The sequence below is a fragment of the Melospiza melodia genome, chromosome 30 (assembly GCF_035770615.1).
Source record: "Melospiza melodia melodia isolate bMelMel2 chromosome 30, bMelMel2.pri, whole genome shotgun sequence".
NCBI lineage: Eukaryota > Metazoa > Chordata > Aves > Passeriformes > Passerellidae > Melospiza > Melospiza melodia.
Window position 1 is genome coordinate 2,448,844 of NC_086223.1, and position 14,032 is coordinate 2,462,875.

General features: G+C 52.3%; 1 protein-coding gene across 2 annotated transcripts; it reads right to left on the bottom strand.

Annotated features, from left to right (window-relative positions):
• Positions 1-1,024: 1,024 nt before the first annotated feature.
• Positions 1,025-9,664, bottom strand: CCR7 (C-C motif chemokine receptor 7). 2 transcript variants are annotated; one of them, XM_063178783.1, is made up of 3 exons: positions 9,531-9,664; positions 4,644-4,693; positions 1,025-3,360 (listed from the first exon to the last, which is right to left on the bottom strand). In XM_063178783.1, exons 1-3 carry the CDS (start codon positions 9,538-9,540, stop codon positions 2,296-2,298), a joined length of 1,125 nt encoding a protein of 374 aa, XP_063034853.1. In that variant the 5' UTR covers positions 9,541-9,664; the 3' UTR covers positions 1,025-2,295. The 2 variants fall into 2 exon arrangements, with proteins under 2 accessions (XP_063034853.1, XP_063034854.1); XM_063178784.1 differs by lacking the exon at positions 4,644-4,693 and having other exon boundaries at positions 9,531-9,613.
• Between the last annotated feature and the right edge of the window lie 4,368 nt (positions 9,665-14,032).

Genomic DNA, 14,032 nt, shown 5'->3' on the forward strand with positions numbered 1-14,032 from the left:
GAGCACAGGACAGGCACAGGGATAGCTGCACAGGACAGGGACAGGGACAGGAGCACAAGGACAGGGACAGGAGCACAGGACAGGGACAGGAGCACAGGACAAGGACATGGACAGGAGCACAGGACAAGGACAGGGACAGGAGCACAGGACAAGGACATGGACAGGAGCACAAGGACAGGGACAGGAACAGGGACAGCAGCACAGGGCAAGGACAGGGACAGGAACACAAGGACAGGGACAGGAGCACAGGACAAGGACAGGGACAGGAGCACAAGGACAGGGACAGGAGCACAAGGACAGGGACAGGAGCACAGGACAAGGACAGGGACAGGAGCACAAGGACAGGGACAGGAGCACAGGACAAGGACAGGGACAGGAACACAGGACAAGGACAGGAGCACAGGACAGGCACAGGGATAGCTGCACAGGGCAAGGACAGGGACAGGAGCACAAGGACAGGGACAGGAGCACAGGGCAAGGATGGGAGCACAGGACAAGGATGGGAGCACAGGACAAGGACAGGGACAGGAGCACAGGACAAGGACAGGGACAGCAGCACAGGACAAGGACAGGAGCAGGGACAGGAGCACAGGACAAGGACAGGAGCAGGGACAGGAGCACAGCACAAGGACAGAGACAGGAGCACAAGGACAGGGACAGGAGCACAGGACAAGGACAGGAGCAGGGACAGGAGCACAGGACAAGGACAGGGACAGGAGCACAAGGACAGGGACAGGAGCACAGGACAAGGACGGGAGCACAGGACAAGGACAGGGACAGGAGCACAGGACAAGGACAGGGACAGGAGCACAAGGACAGGGACAGGAGCACAGGACTAGGACAGGGACAGGAGCACAAGGACAGGGACAGGAGCACAGGACAAGGACAGGGACAGGAGCACAAGGACAGGGACAGGAGCACAAGGACAGGGACAGGAGCACAGGACAAGGACAGGGACAGGAGCACAGGACAAGGACGGGAGCACAGGACAAGGACAGGGACAGGAACACAGGACAAGGACAGGAGCACAGGACAGGCACAGGGATAGCTGCACAGGGCAAGGACAGGGACAGGAGCACAAGGACAGGGACAGGAGCACAGGGCAAGGATGGGAGCACAGGACAAGGACAGGGACAGGAGCACAGGACAAGGATGGGAGCACAGGACAAGGACAGGGACAGGAGCACAGGACAAGGACAGGGACAGCAGCACAGGACAAGGACAGGAGCAGGGACAGGAGCACAAGGACAGGGACAGCTGCCCAGGCTGTGCAGCAGCTCCTCCCAGCTGACGTTCAGTGGTTCCCAGAGCGTTCATCTGTCATCGGGAATCTTTGCTCTTCCTGTGAAAGCACCCACTGGAATTACAGTCTGGGCTCCTCCAAGGTCTGATTTTCCATGACAATAATCTGCTGTTTGTGGCCCTGGCAGAGGTGGAACAGTGCTCAGATCAAACCTCAGCCAGCCGTGTCTTTGTTGGTGCCGACAGCACCGATGCAAAACACGCCCCAGTAGCTTATGAGTGAAATACAGATCTGACTTCAAAGGCAGCTGAAGTCCTGCTAGAAGGGCTGGGAAGGGAGGAGAAAACCCACATTCATATTTATCTCAAGGTCAGCAGGTGATAGCCCAGAAACAGGATACAGGCAGAAGTAAAGTAGAATTTGTACTTTTCCTGACAGAGCTACGAGTGGCTACAATGTTATAAAAAGTAATTGAAATTATGGCTTGAGTTTGTATGGATTTTGCATTAGCTGTGGTCATGTCTCACATTTCATGGGGGAAGGCAGAGCAGTCGTGTGCTCGGATACTCCACAGCTGGGGTTGGATCGAGCCCGAGGCTGCGGGTGCGGGTTGGCCTCGGACTGACTCAGTGCAAGGGCATTTCTGTGGGGTTGCAGAGCTGTGGTCTTGTTAAAATCAGCATCCAAAGCAAGGCTGATGCTCCCAGGCAGTTCTGCTGCACCAACGTCTGTTTTCTCTTGGTACTTGTCGCTTTTAGGATAAATGTTCTATTTTGAGCGTTTCTCATTTTGACAGGGAAAGACTAAGCTGAAGGTGAAATGACAGGAGGAATTGCAGACTCACCACCTCTCCCTTGCTTTGCTGTTAGTGACAGCTCTGTTGTGAAGTCTCTCCACCCATGGGACATTGGCCAGCAGCCCTTGCTGCTTGAAACAGGAGGAGGCTCCTGCATTTCCCCCTTCTCTGCAGTGTGGCAGGTCTTGCTCTGCCAGGAGTCCAGAAAACGTCCATAATCATTTCAAGCTCCACCAAGGCGTGCCTGGAGCTGGGCTCACGGGGAGAAGGTGGTGGTTGTCTCTGTGTCCATGGCGAAGGAGCTCCTCTTGTTGTCACGGCACGAGGTGAGCTGCCGGAGGCGCTCCTGGCTCAGGCAGCCCAGCTCCTTCAGCAGCTTGAAGAGGTCGGTGCGGAATTTGACGCCGATGAAGGCGTAGAGGAACGGGTTGAGGCAGCATCGGAAGCAGGCCAGGGTGTAGGTCACGTCATCTGCCACGTCCAGCTTCTTGCTCTCCTCACAGGAGCTGGTCTGGTTGAAGGCTGAGATGGTCTTGGCCAGCATGACACCGTTGTAAGGCAGCTGGAAGACGACAAAGACGATGACCACGGCGATGATGACCTTGATGGCTTTGTTCTTCTCAAAGTTGCGGGCCTGGAGTAACGTTTTGATGATGATGAGGTAGCAGAAAGACATGACCAGGAGGGGAATTAAGAAGCCAAACACCATTTGGGACACTTTGATGCCAGTGTTGAAGGTCTGCAAGTCATCAGCAATGATGGAACAACGGGGGCTGCTCTCTGAGTTGTTCACACCACTGTGAACCAGCTCAGGGATGGAGAGGATGAAGGCCAGGAGCCAGATGATGAAGCAGGTCACTTTGCTGATGAAGATCATCCGGGGCCGCAGGCGATGGGCTGAGGCAGCCTGGACGATGGCAAAGTACCTGTCGATGCTGATGGACAGGAGGAGCAGCATCCCACTGAAGAAACTCATTTTGCAGATGCAGTAGACAGCTTTGCAGGCAGCAGGCCCAAAAAGCCAGTGAGTGGCCGCGCTCGTGGCCCAGAAGGGAAGGGTCAGCAGGAAGAGGATGTCTGCCACAGCCAGGTTCAGCAAGTAGATGTCTGTCATGGTCTTCAGCCTCTTGAAGTAGATGTAGGTGAGCATGACCAGCCCGTTCCCCAGCAGCCCAGTGAAGCAGATGAGGCTGTACATGGCCGGGAGGAAGGCAGCACGGAAGTTTCGGACCTCCTCCTTCTCACACAGGGACTCGAACATGCTGTAGTCGATGGTGCTGTTGGAGTCATAGTAATCAGTGACATTGTCCCCAGCACAGAACTAGAAGAGGAAAAAGAAGAAGAGTGTGTTGGGACAAGGGCTGTGTTGGCGGTGTGGCTGTGCAAGGAAAGGAGCCTGGAGAGAAGTCCCAGGGAGTTCCCAAGTGCTGTCTCATGCCAACATCACAAACAGAGCTGACACAACCTCGTGGCTGAAAGTGTTTCCCATAAATATGTGAGGTCTGGGGCATTTTGGGGGGCTCCAAGTGGGAATTCCACCAGAAATTTTTCGTGCTCTGCCAAAGTAACATCTGCAAGCCCTCAGATGTGTGGCAGCTTTCCAGAGTGTTCCAGGACCCACCTCCAGCTGTGTGTGCACAGCCGGCTGTCAGATAAAATGTGAGAAATAAAGCATCCTTGAGCTAAATTAAAAATCAACGGAGGTGCCTGTGAGAACGTGAGGAAATGCAGTGAGTGCAGCAGGAAGCTGCTTCCGTGTCGGGCCAACATCTCATTCAGCCCCCGATTTCAGTTCTGATTATTCTCGTTTCATCTTCCTACACTGCCATAACCTGTGGGGCAGACAGAGCCTGCGGTATCCGTGCCCTGCTTTTGTGACTTATTAGTCTCCAGAACCTTCTCCCCATCTCACAGACATGAAAGGCTTCCCCTGGATACCCCCACCCATTATCGGAGAGCATCTGGGTGCTCTCCATCTCGGCAGGTTTGGCTTTCACCACATCCTGCCAGGCTGCCAGCAGTGAAAGGGAAAAGCAGGGGCTGCTCTGCTCTGTCCCAGAGAGCCCCACGGGCTGGGAGGTGGCCACTGCAGCCAAAGGACCAAGGACACCAGGACCAGCCCTGGGTTTGGGAGCAGGTCGTGGCACAGCTCTGTGTTTGGGGTCCTCCTTGCTGGGCCAGGGCAGGATGCTGAGCTCTTCCTCCTCAGGTCCATCCTTCTCAGCTCTGGTTTGGTCAGAGCCAGCTCCTTGACCAGGAATTTGCAGGGAGCAGGAACTATCTGCTCCCTGCAATCAATGTGGTGCACTCCTGTCTGTCCTGGAAATGCTCATTTTGGGGCTAAGAATGGACTCACACATCTCAGGACATCTGAAAAACTGCGTTTCCCACCATTTTTCTCTGCTTGGTTTTGTTTCTCGTGTTTGTTTTTCTGTAGCTGGGCTCTGCTCTCACCTCCCACCTCCCCCAGCTGGATCCTGGGGTGAGCAGCTGTGTCCCCACACATTTCTGGGACTGTGGGTGGCTGCTCTGAGTTTTTGACATCTCCCTTTACCCACAGTACAAACCAGCTGGATTTCAACAATGTTGTTGAAAACATCTTACCTGAAAAACGAGTGGCAGGCTGAAAACAAGGGTGGCCTTTAGCTGCTTGCCTAGGGAAGAAGGAGATGCTGTGTTAGTGGCTGACTGGGGGTTTCCACATGGTTCTTGCTTTGAAAAAGCAGTGGGTAATGCTGTCCATGGCACTGTGAACCCTGCAGAACCCTCACCACTGAGGAAACCAGAGCCTGGGGAAGATGCCAGCAAGATAACCCAGGGTCATGAGCGTTGCTGTCAGAGCATGGTGGAGTCTCAGGAGTTTGGTCCCTCTGGCTTCATGGATTCATGGAACAGTTTGGGTTGGAAGGGATCTCCAAAGGTCATTCAGTCCAACCCCCTGCAGTGAGCAGGGATGTCTTCAGGACCCTGTGCAGTGAAAGCTGAGAGCTGAGGACTCTAAACTTGGCCACAATGCACCCATTTTGATTTTTTCCATTATTTTTCCCTGCAGGCAGCCAGCAGCCTGTTCCCTTGTGTCTGAGCAGTGAGGGTGCAGCTCAATCCATGTGAAAATACCCAGCTGTGAGGGCCATAAATCCGGCCCAGCTATGCCCGTGTGGTGTTTGGGCTGTGGAGAGGAGAGCTCAGCTCCCCTGGGACAGATAGAACTGGAGCTGGCTGAAATTCATTGCTTGTCTCTAAATGTCAAGAGCTGGCTTCTGCTGCCTTGGGATGTGAAAATACAGGATGCTGACAGCTGGGAGGAAAAGCTGAATTTAGAGCCAGGTATGGTGGTGGTGAGAGCAATCTCAGCCGAGCAGCTCTTCCTGCTGTGGTTAGCAGGGCAGGGGCCAGGGAAAGCTTTCTCCTCACTGGTTTTACAGCTCCTACCAGCATCTACCTCAAGCAGCTGCCGCTGAAAGTTGCTCAGCTGGAAGGTGGCAGTGAGACAGCCCTGAGTTCCACTTGGGTGTGAGGAGGAGATGTGTCCCTCCCTGAGGGGTGCCTTGGCCCAGGATGTCCCTCCAGGCACGGGGTGGTCCCTGCAGCCCCTCACTCCCTGTGGGTTTTCTGCTCTAGGGGTGCTGAGCAAGGAGGTACCTTTGGCTTGTTCCTCCTAGCACTCTGCCTTGCTCCTCGTGGCCTGGTTGTTCATGAGTGTGGCTGATTCCTGTGCTCAGTGCCTGCTTGGCTGCAGTTTTGTGCCAGGCTCCTGCTCACGTTGCACTGCACCAGGGCATGATGAACTCCCACTGCAGGCAACTGCACCAAGCCCTTGTGTTAAGTCACATACAACAGCTTCACTAATATCAGACAGAGTTACCTGTGAGTGGGGATGTTTGTGATACCTGAGGGTGGTGTGTGGCTCAGAGAGATCCTCAGCCACGTGGGAAACTCGTGGTGCTCATCCCCAGGCCTGTGTGAGCACCTCCCCTGAGGCCTCCTGGAAGCCCTGTCTCACCTTCCCCCCTGATTTTCATCTTTGATGCTCCTGCAGCTGTGTGCTCAGCTGTGTTCATCCTCTCCTCACCTTCTCCAGACCCTCCTGGGGGTATCTGAGGGGTTCCCAAGGGAGCTCAGGAGGAACCTGGGGGGACTCAGGCGTGCAGGGCAGGGACTGAGGGTGAAGGGAGGCTCTGGCTGCTCTGTCCAGCCAATGCCTTTCCCTCTGACCAGTCCCAGACTGCAGGAAGAGCTTTGGTGTCTGCTGTGGTTGTCACCCCTCTAACTGCTGCCCTGGCTTTTGCATATGATACAGGAAATACACGAAAAGCCCCAAGGACTGGGACACACCGGGTGGGTTTAAGCAAGCTGTGACTGCCCTTCCTGCCTGGAATACAGAGTCCCTGACCCTGCAAACACCACAGCAGCCTTTACCCTGCTGCTGCACCTTCTGAGCAGCCTGCTTTCCCTGGCACTGCTGGAGCTGGTGCTCCTGGCTGCCTGTGGATGGGTGATGAGTTCCTGTGCTGGCAGCTCAGCCCCAGCAGGAAATTGCCCCTGTGGCTGCTGGATGAGAGGCAGAGAAGAATCACCCTCATCCCATGGAGGAAAAGCATCCACATAAACCAGACTCCATCCTCTCTCTGTGGCTTGGTTTGCAAACTCCGGGTCCAGCCCTGACTTTGCCAGACCCAGCCCCAACCCTGGTGAGGGCTCCTTTGCTCTGCTCTGTTTTCTTATCACCCTGTGAAGGTCTAGAAAAACAGGACTGAGAACGTGACTCAACCAACTCCTGAAACAGTTCAGCTGATATCATTCCTTTGAAGATCATCGTAAGTTTCTTTTTTCTCCACTTTTTCAGTTGCTGTTTCAACTGTCTTAAATGTCAAACGACTTTTCAAAATGAAGAGAGCCCTGTGCTGTTTCTGCCCCTCTTCTGTGCCCCCACCTCAGATTACACATTTGCAAAAGGACAACCACAGAGGCCCTGCTGCCTCCTGCTCCCTCTGTGCCAGTTTGAGCACGTCGGTGTCACTGGTTTCAGTCAGACTGGACAGGACTTGCATCTCCCCAGCTTGTCCTGTGGTCTGGGGCAGTGGGCAGAAGCAATTATCATGACAGGAGTCTTGCCCTGCAGCTTATCAGGCATTTTAGGTGCATTTCTTTACTTTTTCTTTCCTTTTTACACCTCCTGGCAGTTGGCTGCTGTGGGTATTTTCTTCAGGTTTTCTAAAAGTTTTGTTCCTCAAAATATTGAGGAAAAAAAAAACCCTCTCAAAAGTCCCTGCAGCCAGTTGAACTAGAAACCTCATTTATAAAAATACACCAAAACCCCACCACAGCCAATGAGTCAGCCTGGCCCTACAGCCCTGTGGCAGCCCCCTGTGTGTCTCAGCTGCTTTGAGACCATTCCTGTCCTGAAGGACCTGGAAATGGATGGAAAGTGGAATTGCTCCATGGGAGTGAAGGAAAGGAGGGATCTGTTCATGACAGGGGATGGGAACCCCTCAGTTTTACAATTTTCCTCCACAGACCAAGCCCAAGGTGGTGGGGGATTCACCCCTTGGCAGCTGCTGAGCTGTTCTGGCTCTCTCAATAGCAAAGAGAAAGAACCAGGTGGTTTTAAGCCCCAGTTCAGGTGCCTGGGGTGGGCACCTGGGGTGGGCACTTGGGGACACTGCTGTGGCAGAATGGGGATGAATTTTGGACAGGCAGATCCCTCCCAGCTCATCTGGATCTCCCTCAGCATCAGCTCCTAAATGTGAGCAAGGTAAGAGCAGCTGCAGGGGCAGTGAATCCCATCAGGTGCACCCAGAAAGGCCTCTGACAGTGGAAATATTTGGTGTCAGGACACCTGCCTGGAAGAGGAGAGAGACACAGCCCTGAGGGTGATTATTGAGATCACACAAATGAGCAGGGCAGCTCCTGAGGCTCTGGCTGCTGATACAGCCAAGGGATGCACGAGGGCAAAGCAGGAGCTGGGAATGCTTTATGGATCAGATGCATGAGAAAAACAGGAGATGGGAATGCTTTAGGAAGCATTGGCGAAGCTGAGCAAAGTTGCTCTGGCCAAACCCTCGTGGTGAAAGAAGGTTTTTTGGGCCACCTGGAATTGCAAAGCCTCAGCACACGTGCAGGCAGTGATTCACCTGCTCTCTGTGTGTGATACATGTACCAGCTTCTGGTGCCCCTTCTCCAGCAGTACAGGAGGCTTTTGGGGGAAGAACCAGATGTTTCTGAGAAAAGTTAATCATACTTAAGTGATCTAATGAGTATTGGCAGTTAGCAGCCTGTTCTCCCCCTTCCCCTCCTCACAACTGGCAGAGGAAGGACACTGTCATCTCAGGAGTGAGAGGAGCCAGTGAAACCCAGTCATGCTCTTATTTCATGTGCTCACTGATCTATCACAGAAGAAAGTTAATAATTATCGACCTCCACTCCTTTCAGGAAACTGTGAATCAAAAGACAAGATAAGGAGAAAGAAGCAAGTCAAAAAATTTCCTGCAGAAGTGAGCCAGGTGAGTTTTAAAGACAGCACCACGGTGGTGCATCTTCCAGGAAAATGAAATATTCCTCTGAAATACAGTAGCAGAACAAAAAACCCAAAATCTGGTCAGGTTCTCACTAACTCTTTATTTTCCCTGTCCTGATTGACCTTTCCCAGGAGCTGCCCCCAGACACTGAACCCCTTGGAACAAGCAGCCCACAAAGCACCCACAGGATGATGCAGAGGCCAGAAGTTTAAACGAGAAGAATGATGTGTGGTGAGCAGGTCCAGTTTGGTGTTTGTTTGGATGCAGGCATTCCAAAATCCAGGAATTTCCTAAGCCATTGATTGCCAGAGGCTCTGAGGAGAAAGAAAACTCCCTCACTCATACCCTGCTCCTGCCTGGAGGGTCCTGTGGGACCTGCTCCCTCTTTTCCCTGCATCCCCATCTCTGGAGCATCCCCAGAGCTTCCTTTATTCCCCAGAACTTCTTGCATCCATCTCCAGAACCTCCTGCATCTCCAATGCATCCTACTGCCCCCAACGCTCCTACAGATATTTTAAAATAGAAATAACTTGCAAAAAATGGATGGACTTAATGAACAAACTCAGCTCTTCTTCCTCCCAATTCTTTGATTGATTCACTGAATTAAAATGTTGCCAGGGTGAGTGTTCTCTCTCTCTCTACATATCTCTATTTTTTTAAATTAAGAACACAGAAGAAAATGTGTGAATTATGCAAGATTCCGTTTGCTTCGGAACAAAAAGGCCCCTCAAAATTGCCAATTGCCTCCCAACCTCTTTTTTGTGTTTGTTTCTGAAGTGATTTGAGGTTTTTGAGCTTCTAAAACAGAACTATGATTATTTTTTTTTTTAATAGTAAAAATGAGGAAGGTGAAAGTCTTTTACACTGTTTAAATACTCTAATAGAAGTGGTCCACTCCTGTGTCACAGGACAGGGACCGGGCATCATGAACAAAGCTGGAGGCACAGCCCAAGGCTGCAGCCCAGGTACTCACCCCCATCCATGGTGTGGTTCCAGCAGGATCCAGTCACAGAGGTAGGGAGAGCATCACCCACTGCAGCACAGCCTGCCCTGCTCCTGCCAGGGACCCTCCTCGGGGAACTCTGATTTATATACTTCCTGCACCCCGTGAGGAGCTCTCAGGCACCCTGATGTCACTGGCATGCAGCGGACCCTCCTCCCCCTCCTCCTCCTCCTCCTCCTCCGGTGTTCAGAGCTGTGCTGAGCTCTGGGGCTGCTCAGGTGCTGCTCGGCGTGCTCTGCACACCCAGAGCTGTCACTGACACTTGGGGAAGTGGAGAGGGCTCTGCTTTTGGCCTGACACATGAGGAATGGTCTGTGGTGAAGGAAACAGGGGAAGGAGGCTCTTTCTTACCTCCCCTCTCCAGCAAATCCTGCTTCATCAGTGGAGCCCTCAATGCTGGAGGAAACAGGGGATCCATCCCATCCCATCCCATCCCATCCCATCCCATCCCATCCCATCCCATCCCATCCCATCCCATCCCATCCCATCCCATCCCATCCCATCCCATCCCATCCCATCCCATCCCATCCCATCCCATCCCATCCCATCCCATCCCATCCCATCCCATCCCATCCCATCCCACCTACAGACCTGTTTTGGGAAGGCTGTTCAGGATGAAAATCTCAGTGCACAGGACTGCCCATGAGCTGTTGCTCACTGCCCTTCTCCCTCCCTACACTCTCAGCAGCTCAGTGACTTCCCCCCTTTCTTTTTCTGGGTGTTTTTGTCTTCCCCAGAAGGTTCTGCACTTTGTTGGTGTCATGCCTTCCCCCAGAGCAAACCAGTGGCTTTCGTTGGGTGTTTGCTTTTTGTTTGGATCTACCTGTCCAACCCATTTTTGTTTGGTTGGGAGTCAAAGAGGGCTCTGCTCTTGAACAGACGCCTCAGATAGAGGGGTTGTTCCTCAGACAGAAATGTCTCCAGCTCCTCACAAACTCACTTTTTTCCTGAGCCAGGCTCACCTAGAAGTGATGCCTTTGGCATCTTGTCCTCTCTGTCTTATGCTCAGTGCTGTTACTGCAGCCAGGTGGAAAAACAGGGCACCACAGGATAGAATCCCAGCCTACATTAAATATACCTGAAGCTGAGGGTAGTTTTGAGGGTTCTGTGGGCTGTTTTAGGTCCTTTTTGAAGACTCAGATCCAGTTTCAGACCCCCCCTTGATATGATCCCAGCCCGACTCCAAACCCTTCCCAGTGCTGCTGTGGTTCTGAACCCATTCTGGGGTGCTGAGAGGTACTCAGGGTGAGGATTTTGGGGTTTTTGGGGCAGAGTTCTGGGGCAGGAGAGCTGTGACAGTTTTACTCTGCTCACACGAGGTGACCCTCCCTCTCCTCGGCGCTCTCTGAGCGCGCGGCACCGACTCCTCCGCACCTCACCCGGCATTTATCTCACCCAGCACTTATCTCAGGTGCTGCTCCCATCTCTGCAGCTATTTATTGCTCTGTGTGCCTTTGCTCACCAGGTAGGCAGGCAGGTACCCTGCCTCGAGAGCTTTATCTCATAACCACTTCCTCCAAGGAGGACCTGAGATGAAAGGCTTCCCTTGGGTACCGGCAGAGTACCCGGAATCCAGGGGTGTAACAGAGGCTTCACACCAGGTCACAGCTCTGCCTGGGATGTGCAGGGGCCCCTCGGGGTGCTCTGTGCTCACCCTGCTCCAGGGAGAGGCAGCAGGCAGAGTTCTGGTGGATCCATCCCCATTTCCAAGCTGGCTGAAGCCAAGGGTGAGAGAGGCAGCTTGGTTTCTGCACATGGTCCCAGGATTCAGCTTCAAAGTTTTGGTGCATGCTAAATTCTGTGGTGTTAGAGCCCATCCAAGCAAACTGTTTTTTCTTAAAACAATGAGAATATTTAAATTGGAATATTTAAATGGGAATATTTAAAATAAACAATTTGTCTGTGTATGACACCGAACCTCTTGTACAGTCACGTTTTACACCCAGAGGGTTCTCAGAACATTTATTAAATATTTGCTTAATTTGATTGTGTACATTTTCAGCCTATTGCCTGAGTGATTCCATCTCTTGGACACGTTGCCTGAACTTGGGTGCCCCATGAGCTGCTTTTCACAAAACTCTGATCCTGTGTGAGCAGACAGTGCCAGGCCTGAGCTGTGCCCATGAAAACCATTGCACTGTGCTACTAGAACCTCTTTGTTATTCCAAAGTTAATTAACTGTATAAAAGGAATCAAATTACCAGGTATTCCAGTCTCTGGGTGCCTCTGCTCCCCTCCAGCACCCAGGAGAGTGATGTCAGTGATTTAAACCTGCTGCCAGGCTGCAGCAGGAGCTGGGTGCCAGCTTTCATCCATAAACTCAAAGAAAACGCAGCCCCTGATAAATTCCACAGGAAGTTGCTCAGAGAGATTTTGGTTCAGTTCTCATTGGTTCCACTTGAACTGAAATATTGAGTTGAACAGAACTGTGTAATCCTGAATTGTCTTGACATTAAATTGCAACTCACTCAGCAATGGAACATCACAAGGAAGTTAGCTCTGGTTTCCCATCCCTGGCCTGTGTGTAAAACTGGAATTCCTGTGGGATGTCCAGGAATTCAACACAGTCTCACAGACATCCTGAGGTGGGAAATACCCCAGAGCTCCAGGAGAGGGTTCCCAGGTGCCTCGTGCAGGCTGGGGCACCTTGGAAATCAGAACTCAGGGCTTTGCCAACGGAGAAGGAATTCAGTCTGAGAGAAGCACAACACAGGATGTTCTTACATCCTGGATTCAAAACTTTTTCATATTTCCCACCAGTTTTGCTTTAGCTGATTTGAGATGGACACACCAGCTCTGTCCCCCTGCTCCTCCCTTTGGCTGACAAGAGCCATGGGAAGGTTTGTCCCCGTGGCTGGAGGAAGCCAGGGGTGCCCAGACAGAAGCGTTGATGAGTTCAGGGTGCCCTTTCCCAGCTGTACTTCTCAGTCACATCCTTGCAGTGACATCAGGAGGGACCCTGATGTCTGTCCTGCTGCTCCCTCTGCCTGGCAGTGCCAACCTGGGGTGCCTGGGATGTCCCAGCTCTGGCCTTGCCCCTCCTCTGACGTTCTGGGGACATCCAGGGGGGTTTGTGGTGGAAGTCAGCAGGGTCGTTCCAGGGGGGTGCTGACGTTGTTGTTCCTCAGGCAAATATAAAATAGCAGAAGTGAAATCGTGAGTAAATTCCTGACCTTAAGAGTGGCACCAAGCTGGGATTCTTCACCCAGCCGAGTTCTTTGAGCAGGTGTAGAAACGTCTCATGATTGTGATCTCACCACCAGGTTATTAACAGATCCTTATCTCCCAGAGGGAGGAAGCAATCTGTGCAGCACCAGGCTCAGATTGGGATGCACAGCTGCCCATGGTGTCAGCCACAGCAGAGAAAGGCACACCCAATGTCACGAGGAATTCACCTGCTTTGTGCCCACATCATGTCCTAGGTGATGGCCTGGCTCTCCAGTTCTTTTTTTTTTGAGGAAAAAGGAAAGATTTACCAAATTGGCATCTGCCCTGCACTAAACAGTTGGACATCAATGAGAATTTCTTTATGGGCAGGGTGGTCAGGCTTGGAAGGGGCTGCCCAGGGAGGTGCTGGAGTTCCCATCCCTGGAAGTGTTCAGGGAATGACTGGATGTGGCATTCAGTGCTCTGGTCTGGTTGGGAAGGTGGGAATGGGTGACAGGTTGGGCTTGGTGGCCTTGGAGGTCTTTTCCAGCCTAAATCACTCTATGATTCTCTTCCACGAGAGCAGCTCCCTCATCCTGGAGCCCAGAAATTGAGGTGTGAGGAGGGAAGCACACCTGGAGATGGCAGTGGGGAGGGGTCAGGCTGGCAGGGACAGTGACAATGACACTCCCCTTTCCAACCCCAGGCAGGGGTGACCAGCCACTGACCATGTGCACTGCTGGTCCCTGTGTCCCTCGGGGCAGGGCTGGGCAGCTTCCCATGGCATCTGTTGCCTCCTGTCTGCCCACAGAGCCCAAGCTGTGTGCAGAGGGACTGGGATGAACAAACAGATCCTTCCTGGCCTGAACATGAAGGAAAAACAGTGGTCACCTCAAAATGATGGGTGGGAAAGGAGAGGTGATTGAAAATGGGAAGAAAAGCTCCTGGAATGTTACAGAAACTATGTCGGGGGGGCATATGAGCACCAGCTGTGTCTAGAGATGGTTTGTGCAAAGTGCTGGGCAATTCCCACAGGATATCAAACACTAGTGAGCAGTGAATAATTTAGAGACAAAACAAGGTATGGTTTAGAGAGATAAAGGGATATTGATTAAAGAGATAAAGCATTATGACCCTTAAAAATAATTGGGAGTTGAAGTGTCCCTGAGCATCCAGCAAACCACTCCTGTGACCTGTGTTCCCTTGTTCAAAAGGTGGAAGGTTTAACACCAATCTGCTGCTGCCTTTGGCTGAAAACTGGATCTAGAAACTGGAAATAATCCCATCAGTGTTTGCTCCAAGAAGAGCTCATCCAGCCTTCTCTG

Bases quoted from the DNA above. Each gene is read 5' to 3' on its own strand.
- CCR7 (XM_063178783.1), bottom strand. The intron at 3,361-4,643 runs GTAAGATGTTTT...TTCCTCTTCTAG, and splicing joins GCCTGCCACTCGTTTTTCAG to TTCTGTGCTGGGGACAATGT.